This window comes from Littorina saxatilis, linkage group LG3, assembly GCF_037325665.1.
Source record: "Littorina saxatilis isolate snail1 linkage group LG3, US_GU_Lsax_2.0, whole genome shotgun sequence".
NCBI lineage: Eukaryota > Metazoa > Mollusca > Gastropoda > Littorinimorpha > Littorinidae > Littorina > Littorina saxatilis.
The window spans coordinates 52,098,117-52,110,137 of NC_090247.1; the positions used below are offsets into that span (position 1 = coordinate 52,098,117).

Consider the following 12,021-nt stretch of genomic DNA (forward strand, 5'->3'; position numbering starts at 1 on the left):
CACACACACACACACACACTCACACACAAAGTAATGCCGGAAGGAATACATAACTGGTGGTGAGTGGAATGAATTATAAATGAGTGGATCCCACTAAGAGCAATCAAGATGGCACGCTACCGAGCCCTTTATAGTCTACAAGGCTGATAGAGTACTGTGATGTCTCAAGACAAGGGATGTGCCAGAACAACATTTTGTCAGGTGGCTGTGTTTTCCATGGTATAATCTGAATGGAAACTTCTTCTTCTTCTTCTTCAGCGTTCCAGAAATGTTCTGGTTACGTGTGAGCTCGTTTGCCCATTTGGGTTCCCCACACTATACTCTGAGAGCATAGTCAGCTAGCTCACTCCGCTTTCGTTGAGTAGGCATGCTGGGTATTTTCGTGTTTCCATAACCCACCGAACTCTGACATGGATTACAGGATCTTTTCCGTGCGCACTTGGTCTTGTGCTTGCGTGTACACACGAAGGGGGTTAAGTCACTAGCAGGTCTGCACGTAAGTTGACCTGGGAGATCGGAAAAATCTCCACTCTTAACCCACCAGGCGGCAGCGACCGGGATTCGAACTCACGACCTCCCGATTAGAAGGCCGACGTCTTACCACCACGCCACTGCGCCCGTCTGAATGGAAACATTTATGCTTTATGTGGAATACTTATAAGTGAATGAAAGTAAACTTCTGTGAATGAAAACATTTTTGTTTCGTGTGAAATACTTATAACTGAATGAAAGTAAGCTGCTGTGATTGAAAACACTTATGTTTCATGTAAAATACTTGCAAGTAAACTAAAGTAAACTGCTCGGAGTGAAGATATTCAAGTTTCATGTGTATGTGGAAAAATATTAAGTGAATGAAACTAAACTGATCTGAAAACAAACAGAAAAAGAAATAAACGAAGGAGAAATAAAATAAGAACAAATTGTACTGAAAACTTCTAAATCTATTATCTTTCTATGGGACGCGCCACGTCTGACAATCTGAAGACAGGGGTTTGCTAGAGTTCCTAAAACCAGCTGGAATCACTCTGGCGATTTGTGTGGTTACGCAATATTTATTTTGCACAGAGATATGGTTTAAAATTAATGTGTATTGAATCTAAAAAGCAATTAATTAATTTACGCAAAATTGCAATGAACGATTCTCCTGTAAAACATTAACATTATATAGATCATCCTTCTCTTTGTGAACATTTTGAAATGTAAAACCACTGAAAAACTGGGCAGGACAACAACAAAGAGGCGAAGCCTTTAAGGCTCACGTAAGAAATCGACAAACAGTAACACAAACTCAATCACTCCGTCACACATACACACATACACACACAGTAACCATAGGTGACACTGTGCAAGAAAGCGAGACACTAGATCTAGATCTGTCTGTCTGCATGTAGCCTACTTACAGGGACACGACTGCCAACTAGTCTCGGCCCGCTCAAAATAACAATGACTGAGACTTTCAGTAATTCCTTCGCGTGACGTCTAACCCTCTTACGTCATAATGTGACGTCTTCAAATGACGAAATGTTAAAGTTTCTACCACAGACATACACACGCACGCACATGCGCACGCACAGACAGACAAAGTTACGATCGCATAGGCTACACTTACGTGAGCCAAAAAACACCATGAAAAGCATTTTAAAAAGCAAATTTCAACCAAGTTGAAAAAATTGCTGCAATTACTGTAGGTTAGAAAAAAAACTTGCATTCAAAACATCCTGCTAAATGTACTCATCACCTGAAGTGAAGAAAGATCAACAACAAAAAAGGAAAAAAACAACAACAAAAACAACTAATTATGCCATGCCTGATTTGACTATGACGGGTCAGGCTTTATAAATAAAATAAAAAGTTAACAAGACTCTAAAACGCAGATGGTAAAATCCGCTCTGCCAATCTATCACAGAAAACCAAATATGCTATCACTGCTGTATCTAGTTTACTTTCAAATAAAACTTGTGAAAGAGCTAAAAACAAAACAAAAAACTGCTGTATGTTAACCTAGTAACGATCTGACCCACAAAACTCAGCAAAACAACAATTCGACAAAAAACAACCATGTGACCAACTTTGGTGCAATAAACAACAAAATCTACCACTGTCACGTCTAAATTTTCACTACAGACAAGATATCTTTGAACAGTTTACCTCTACTCGTGTCTGCGTCTTTGAAAAGAAAGTGAAAATAAATTCTAAAATTAGCTAGCAAACAGTATGCGGAGAAACATTTGTCTCCATTTCAGGCTGAATCAGTTCCCATATGATATATACATTAATACTTTTTTTTTTATTCATCACAGCAAATTCTAACAAAATGTCTGCCGTAAAATAGAGAAGAAAATAAAAATTGTATGCGAAGTTAAAAAATCAACCTCTTAGTAAAGAATCAGGTTGACAGACATATATATAATATAAAAAAAATTGAAGTAAAAAAAAAGAGACCTCTCAATTAACCTTTTGCTGGCTATGCTCTTCTTCTTCTTCTTCAGCGTTCCAGAATTTTCAGGTTATGTGTGAGCTCGTTTGCCAATTTGGGTCCCCCACACTATACTCTGAGAGCATAGTCAGCTCACTCCACTTTCGTTGAGTAGGCATGCTGGGTATTTTCGTGTTTCCATAACCCACCGAACTCCGACATGGATTACAGGATCTTTTCCGTGCGCACTTGGTATTGTGCTTGCGTGTACACACGAAGGGGGTTAAGTCACCAGCAGGTCTGCACATAAGTTGACCTGGAAGATCGGAAAAATCTCCACTCTTAACCCACCAGGCGGCAGCGACCGGGATTCGAACTCACGACCTCCCGTTTAGGAGGCCGACGTCTTACCACCACGCCACTGCACCCGTCCGCTGGCTATGCTCAAAAAGGGAGAGAAAGAAAAAGATAGAACAGAAATATGCACAGTGCACCAGATCAGAAAACTTTGGAATTGCAAACACTGAGAAGCAACGGACAAGAAAACAGCCTTGGCAACGGTCATCATTTCCAGGGATTGTCCACTCTCATTTCATTCTCAGTCCTCTTCAGGGCCAAAATTCAAGCTCATTTTCTGATCCAATTTTCAGCATTTACACTGTCAACAACACAATCATCTATCTCATTCCACAACACTACAACAGCCACTCAAGAAGGGATTTTGAAGAAGTGATAAATGCAGAGAAAAATAAGGCTAAGGAAACAATGTTGGGGACTATTCAATTAGGTAAAGAGTGGAAATGAGTGTATCATCTAAAAATAACTGACTCAGCTGCCTCTGAAACACTGATTTTCGGTGAAAATGTGTCCCCACTCTGCCCCTTCATAATCAAGCAAAACAATTGAATTCTTTATTTCTACTGAATGTTCAAAACATTTCTGGTAGGTATTTTACTGGGGTTTTCGGTGCTTTTTACATAAATTCGAAATCTCTTTTTTTTCCAAGCACATGAGACTTTTCATTGGCTGCAACTTGTGTCAGTTATGTGAAGGGTCCAAAATAAAGTTTGAGGGTCAGGAGGGGAAAAAGAGTGTTGGTTGGGGAACTGGGAACTTTTTATTTTAACAAAATATTGTTTATGCCTTACTAGGAGTACACGATGCTGTGCTCTACGTTGCTTGGAATCCACGCCAATCTCAAAGTCCAGCGAGCGTGCGGTGATGGCACTCTCATGTTGACTTTTCAAGATCCCCCATTTGTTGAACATCATCGTGTCAGTCTTTGCTCGCACCGGTTCGTTGGCGCTCGCACCGTGAGCAAGAGCACGAGTCGACTGCTCAAGGTCCTTGGGGTTGTGGTTCGGAGCATACCAAGGTGGGCGCGTATCCATTAGCTTACCTGATAGAGACAAAAGGTGCATGTGAAATTTTAATTACATTTTTTAACAGAAAAATCGTGTTTTTTTGCGAAATTCAACACCTGCCCATTTAATAACAAATTAAAATTAAAGTCATACTGACAGTATGAAGAAGACTTTGCTTATAGTCAATATGAACAACTGAAGCTCAGAAAGCTCACTCACAACAACTCAAATATAGAAATGGCATTTCTCTTGGAAATATGTATCCCAGCTTAATGATACACAACACTTTCATTTAAAAATTTGTTTAACCGATTTTAAGAATACTTTTAAAGCATTATAACAGCCTAACATGCATGTCAGACTTTGAGTAACACAGATGTGATTAAAAAATTCCAAACTAAATATGCTATTCCAATTTCTCAAAATCCCCATGAATTAAACAAAATAATCATATATGCATACACTTTCATCACATTTTGAATAAGACAAAAAAAAACACTGCAAAAAAAATATCAAACCTCCATGCACAATGTTTTTCCCTTTGAAAACAAAACAGAATTAGAAGAATCACTGCTGAGCACTAAACGTACGCTTTGGACAAAGACAAAATTACCTGAACACTGATCACATAGTCACTCACAAAACCTTTTCACAATTATTACACCATAATCCCATACATTTTAGTGACACCATTAATTTCCAAGCCAAGCAAATTTCTCTTCTCAAAGTCCTCTGCCTTGATCATGCTGTTATTGTATCACTGGCTGAGGAATTCAGCCAACAGGCAACCACAAAAGTCATTTTACCATCAACCATGGTCACCATTTTTTCTGTTGGTATATTAATATTCAAAGAAAAGCAAATCACTAACTTCCATAGTCCCAAATGCTTGAGTTACAACATACTCCAAGGCAATATTAAGCAACAACAAAAGTCATTTTACCATCAACCATGGTCACCATTTTTTCTGTTGGTATATTAATATTCAAAGAAAAGCAAATCACTAACTTCCATAGTCCCAAATGCTTGAGTTACAACATACTCCAAGGCAATATTAAGCAACAACAAAGTCATTTTGCCGGAGACCTTCATTCCATTGCCATTGATTTTGTTTCTGTTTGTCAATTCCTATTCCAAGAAAAGCAAATCACGAACTTCTACCATGTACCCTCAAAACCACACCAACACCTGAAAACTACTTTACCACAGATCTGGATTTTGATGGTCATAGTCATCATTCTAGCTCTGGCCAGATTGCGCAATGAAAGAGGTGCATTCCTCACTTTGGTTTTACCATCAGCGTGATCTTGTTCGATACACTGAACACCTATTAATATTGCTCAAACATCAGTCTCAGTTTAGGGTGTGCTTTTCTAAGTTTTCTGTCTGACTGTTTGCAAACTTTTTTTTAAAGGAATATTATTTAAATCATCACAGAAAAGCTCACTTTCAAACCCCTAAAAGAATTTGTTTTAAAACACAAAAACACTTACACGAGAAGCACGTATCCTACTTCAAGGCAATCGATCATGAATTAATCAAAAGCAAAATGTAAACATTCTTTCCTTTTCTAATGCTTGTCTTGAAACCAAATCCAAACTTTCGTTGAAGGCTGGAATTGCAGTGGGCAAGGGGAAAACCAAAAATATACCTTCAGAAACATATGAATGCAAATCCAAACTAGATTTTCCAGACTAAAAAAAACACACACAACAAGAAGGGCAAAGCCCATACGACTCACATGCTTTACACATTTTTCCTACCAAAATACATGTGACCTTGACCCAAGGTCAAGGTCATCCAAGGTCATGCAACACAAAGCTGTTAATTCAAGACATAGGAAGTACAATGGTGCTTATTGGCTCTTTCTACCATGAGATATGGTCACTTTTAGTGGTTCACTACCTTATTTTGGTCACATTTCATAAGGGTCAAAGTGACCTTGACCTTGATCATATGTGACCAAATGTGTCTCATGATGAAAGCATAACATGTGCCCCACATAATTTTTAAGTTTGAAACAGTTATCTTCCATAGTTCAGGGTCAAGGTCACTTCAAAATATGTATACAATCCAACTTTGAAGAGCTCCTGTGACCTTGACCTTGAAGCAAGGTAAACCAAACTGGTATCAAAAGATGGGGCTTACTTTGCCCTATATATCATATATAGGTGAGGTATTGAATCTCAAAAACTTCAGAGAAAATGTGAAAAATGTGAAAAATAGCTGTTTTTTAGGCAACATTTATGGCCCCTGCGACCTTGACCTTGAAGCAAGGTCAAGATGCTATGTATGTTTTTTGGGGCCTTGTCATCATACACCATCTTGCCAAATTTGGTACTGATAGACTGAATAGTCTCCAAGAAATATCCAACGTTAAAGTTTTCCGGACGGACGGACGGACGTCCGGACGGACGGACGGACGGACGGACGGACGACTCGGGTGAGTACATAGACTCACTTTTGCTTCGCATGTGAGTCAAAAAACAAAGAAAATTTTCAAAAACATGTTCCTAACAACCGATGAAGGACAATGTATACGAACAAGTTCTAAAAATATTTCTCGCTGGCAGTAAAAAAGTAAAAGTGTGTACATACGGCTATCCATGCGAGAAAGTCGCGCAGACTTGAGGGTCATCTGAGGCTGGTGCATGTTATCAGGATAGCCAGGAGGGAGTGGCTTGGCCTGTAATAGTTCAAACGCACATTGAGGATGCTAGTGGCTAAGAAATGCAATATCCATCCACAAACCTTCTGAACAACAATGGTACAAATGCAAGAGCAGCTGTTATTTACACAAGCTCGCTCTCTCTCTTCCCACACACACTCTCACACATGCACACACACTCTCTCTCACCAACACACACACACACACACTTGTGCACACAAAGTTTGGAGCATCAGGTAAGTGACACAGACAGACAGCCAAGCAGATTGACTTGCACATGCACTCATACAAACATCTGATTGTACGCACTCATACACACGCACACCAGGCCACACACAGACAGATAGACACACACACACACACACAGATACACACAGCTCTGAGTGCACCAGAAGACTCACCCTCTTGCTACCAGCCATGGAGTCCAGAGTGTGAATGCAGGCGACGTAGTGACGTTTCCACGCTCCGTACTCATTGTCTGCGGGTGTGTACGGCAGGAACCAACCTAGGCGCAGGCACTTTGGCATCCACACATCATCCTAGTTTGAAAGAATTTTTTGTTAAAGACTGCTTATATTGGATTTTTTTTAAAAATACTTTGGCGGCTTAATTAATCAGCAAAAAATTACTTTGACTGCTTAATTAATCAGCACATACACCCACACAAAATAAATGGGGTGTATCATATTTGAGTGAGAGTGTGTGTGTGTGTGTGTGACTGTGTGTGTGTGTGTGTGTGTGTGTGAGAGAGAGAGAGAGAGAGAGAAAGAGAGAGAGAGAGAGAGTGTGTGTGTGTGTGTGTGTGTGTGTGTGTGTGTGTGTGTGTGTGTGTGAGACAGTGTGTGCGTGTGAGTTAAAACATATACATGTATGCAGAAAAAACATGACTGTTCTGTCAGATCACAGAAAACACAAAATCTTTCCACCTCCCCAGTTGTTACAATTTTCGTTTAGTTTTACCCAAAGATGGCATTGTCAAGTGGCAAACAGAAATCTCTGACCAGACACTGGCAAGTAAATGCCTCAGCAATGACAATGTCAATGTTCTGAGTAAAAGTCTTCAAATCAAATTCAACTTCGTAAATCCAATGCTTTTTATAAAGACGTACTGCACAAAAAGAACTTGAGCTTTCAATTCATTACGAGAACAAGTTTCCACAGGTGAACAGGTAAGACAAACCACAAAAAAAGAACAATAATTACAAAAAGTATCAAACTAATTCTCTAAAGAAAAAGAAGAAATGTGTTAATTACATTATTAGTATTACCGAATTAACTTTTGCACACACAAAAGTAGCCCAATACAGAATAACTTTTACAGCGCCGTCATCTTAAAAAACCACCTTAAACTAGTTTATTTAACATCACTCCGTAGAAACATTGGCGACATGCAGTCGTCTTTTACACAATGCATGCTCACCTGCTCTAACAGAAACTTCCACGTCCACGACACCTGAGCACACCTGCACAGACTCTTGGGATCCAGGAAAGAGAAGATGTAGAGGGAGAGAAAACGCGGTAGGACGGTGGAAAAATCCAGATGTTGCATGGGGACCAGCTCCCGGAACCAGTCTTGCACGAACTTGTACTGCGAGCGTGTGCACTGGCGAAACACCACGTCGAAGAAACGCTTCCGTTGGGAGTCGGACCACAGATCAAACTGAAACACACCAAGGATGAAAATAAATCTTTGTTCAGCAAGCATGCTTCCTTTAACACTTTCTACCCCACCTATGTTGACCAATTTTGTTTTAGCCGAGACCAGCTGTGCTGCAGCAGGTCACGCAGAATTGTAGTAACTGTGTAGTAACTGTGTATCAACACGCTGGAATGCAGGCGTTAGATCGATGTTACAGGAAGCGACTGAAGCTAACAGTCTGAGCAGAATTCGGATATGTGCCGAATGAGAGCAGATGCAATGTAGTGACTATGTGTGTACGGATATATATATCCGTACCTGGTCAGATAGAGCCATATGAGTGGGTACAGATATATATCCGTACCTGGGAGACAATGAGTTAAGCAAGCATGCTTTCCTTAATGCATATTTAGAGTATTTTCAATTTCTTTTCTTCTTTTTTTTTTTTAATCATCCACACAACTTGTACAGGATGAGAGAAAATTACCAATAAAATAATACATCAATTGGCTTTATTCAGGGACAAAGGTTTGCTTTTGATTTTCAACCAACATTTCACACATGGTGACATGCAGCAGCCTCTACTTTAACAATGTCACTGATAAAAAAAAAAGTACAGATTGTGAAAAATGAACTGTTGTCTGTCTTACCCAGTGAGAAACAAGATCCCTCCTCTCCTTAAATATCTGCAACATACGGAAAATCAAAGTAGTGCACAAACACATGACTTGAAATGAAAAGAATGAGGCAATGAGTAAACAAGATTGAAAGACATTGTGCATGTCATAGCAAAATTAACAAACTAAAAGGATTCTTGCCAGCAGAATCCCTAGCTGGAAGCACAATTCCTATACCACTTAATAAGATCGGACTTGATTACAGGAACAGTGTTAGGCGGGAAGCAAAGCGCTCAGAAACTTCTGTTCATTAAATGCAAAACAAATCAAAATAAACAAGCAACAGTAATAAAACCCACAGAAAAAATGTCTGTTCAGTTGCTTCCATTTTCAATTTGTCTCCTCAAAAATAAAAAATAAAAACTCCACACAATTCATTATTCAAAAGCAGACATACCTGTTGATTGGAGGGCTTATGAACCATAGGTGTCCAAGCGCTGTTGTGCGTCTTCAGTTTTAGCGTTTTAACCTGATCTGTAGTAGCCGTCTTTTCTCGTCGCAAGTTGGTGGTCCTTCCCAGGATCTTGCTGTCATCTTCCGTGATTGACAGTCTGGTCTGCATCATCATCGTCTTCTTCTTACCGTTCGTCCCTCCATTGGTAAGGGCTGCCATTGTGAACCTGTAGCGAAACCAATTCATTGTTTATTGGTCAACATCACATCTCACATGTATTGATTTAACCTTCATGGGTCGTGGACGACCCAGAGCCTCACAAAATCGACTTTATCTCTGAAACTCTTTGGAGTTTTTAATTGAGACTTCATGTAATCTCTAATCACCATACAAACTTTCGATCGCCCATTTTTTGTTGTTGGTTTAAACAGACCTTTATTCAATTTTAATCATGACAAGAACAATGCATGGATGATTACATACTCAAGCATATAATGCTTATTTTAAGCAATCATAGTAATTACAAAACAAGGGTTAGCATGATGGCGGAATAAATACATTAACTCATTTCAGGAAACGAAGAAACAAAACAAAAACAAAACAGATACACAGACAAGCAGAAAATGGGAAGGGGTTGGTGATACAGGAGGTGGGGAAAGGGCACGAGAGAACAGGAATAGGAATTAAGCCCGCCACCGACCACAGCTGAACCACGCCGAACCAGCTCGTCGAACGCTCGGCAAACTTTTTTTTTTTTAAAGATTATCTTCGTAAACAAACAAATAAACGATGACATAATTTGAACTACACAGTCAGGATGATGTGGGCCGTGGACGGCCCATATGGAATTACGTAAGGAATGTTACGTTGTTTATCCTTATTCGGATGGCGTGGGTCGTGTACGACCCATACTCTGCAAAGAGGCGGCAAAATGTTTAACCCTATTTGGATGGCGGGGGTCGTGTACAACCCATACTTTTTACGTTGAATCCTTCTTTGGAAAGTGTGGGTCATATCAATCATCCGGACTGTGTATAGTCCAACGCGTGATCCGGTGAAGGTTATAACACAAACACACAAAAAGTTCTGCTCAAAGCAGGAAAAAGCATACATGTCTGTAGAACTCTCTGCATATGTGTGTGTGTGTGTGTGTGTGTGCGTGTGTGTGTGTGTGTGTGTGTGTGTGTGTGTGTGTGTGTGTGTGTGTGTGTGTGTGTGTGTGTGTGTGTGTGTGTGAGTGTGTGTGCATGTGTCGTATGTACGAAGCCTTGTCATGCTGCATGTCATAAAAAATTAATTGATTTGATACTTGTAGGCAAAAAATACTGACTCACTGCTCCTTGCTGTTCAAATGAAAGAAGTGCAGTAGATTGAAATCAAATGGCTAAAAAAAAAACCAGAAATATTAGTAACCCCTCTGTCCACTTATGATAGTAGTACATAGTTCAGAGAGCCAAAACTTATAGTGCTCAATATTTGAAGCCGTGTGACAAAGCTGTACTGCTCTTACCATGAGGTAATTGCCAACAACATATACATAACGTTAGTCACGTAAACACAGGCATGCTACAGGCCAAAAATTGTTTTACCTGAAAGAAGTGCGCAGTGGCGAAGCCACAAGCCTGAGCCTGCAAAGCTGGCGAGCCAAATACGGGGGGTCCGGGGGCATGCCCCCCGGAAAAATTTTCAAAAATCAGTTAAAATCTGTGCAATCTGGTGCATTTTGGGCATCATTTTTAGGGCTGTAATAGTGTTGTGATCTTGTTAAAAATCCCATTTTAGCCTCCCCCCACCACCATTCAACACACCTCCAAACTGGTGAAAACAACACTACTGTAGACAGTAGTATGTATTCACCAGTGCACAGTACAGTGTACTACAGTAGTGGTGCTTTCACCAGTTTGGAGGTGTGTTGAATGGTGGTGGGGGGGAGGCTAAAAAGGGTTTACAAGTCACAAAAGCATTGAAAAGAGTTACTGCAAAATAACAAATGCAAGGAAGAGTAGTCACTCACAAGTCAAAGAAGGCACAGTTCTTTTTGCCGCTTTTGCCGGATTCGTTCTTCTTCGTGTCAGCCTTCTTTTTTTCCGGCGGGAAGGTGTTTTCAAGCCAAGCCCAACTCCCTTTGTTCTTCACGCCGGAATCAAATGGTCCCGGCGAATTTCTCTGTACAATATCTGGGCGAAACATTTCGCCAAAAACGACGGCCTACATCCGCAGAACTAGATTGGGAACGTTCTAGATTCAGAACATGACGGGCAACGCGCGTGCGCTGGCTTCATTGAGACCGGTGCCCGGTCGCATTGCGCGATATTCACACGGATCGTTTTTGCGGAAATTTTTCAACTTCACCGGAATAAATTTGACTTTACCGGATTTTGAAAATGGCTTTACCGGATTTCCGGCAATTACCGGAAAAGTAGCATGCCTGAAACATAACATAACAAAAGTCACATAAACACTAATTGTAGTTCCCAAATCTGTCCTTCAACTTCACGGGATCCCATTAAGAAATTGCCATTGCCAATTACAGATATGATAATACTATTTATAATGATGATGTTACTTGATGTTAAAGGATTACTTCCATTCAGAAACCTGTAATTATAATAGGACACGGCAAATATAAGGTGAACATGCTTATGGATTTGAATTACCGATAAGCTGAACACTGTGACAATAATTGGCTATTCTCAGGACCGGGCAAGGTAAATAAGTAGGTGATCTCACATATATATGCCTGTTTGCCCAATGCCAACATCCTGTGTATATGATTGTATTATGATGCCTATAAGTTATAACTGAGGGAGTGGAGAAGAGGGGTGTAAAATGTGTGATTTATACATTCTGCTGCCTCTATATA

The 12,021-nt window shown here is 40.1% G+C and overlaps 1 protein-coding gene across 1 annotated transcript in view; it reads right to left on the reverse strand.

The window, feature by feature from the left end:
• LOC138962616 (epithelial cell-transforming sequence 2 oncogene-like) overlaps positions 1-9,379 on the reverse strand; it is a gene marked incomplete at its 3' end in the record, with an annotated part of 36,736 nt that extends 27,357 nt beyond the window's left edge. Inside the window, 6 exon segments of the mRNA XM_070334500.1 lie at positions 3,565-3,815; positions 6,379-6,466; positions 6,850-6,987; positions 7,869-8,108; positions 8,738-8,773; positions 9,162-9,379. Of these exon segments, the coding sequence (XP_070190601.1) occupies positions 3,565-3,815; positions 6,379-6,466; positions 6,850-6,987; positions 7,869-8,108; positions 8,738-8,773; positions 9,162-9,377 (969 nt within the window).
• Between the last annotated feature and the right edge of the window lie 2,642 nt (positions 9,380-12,021).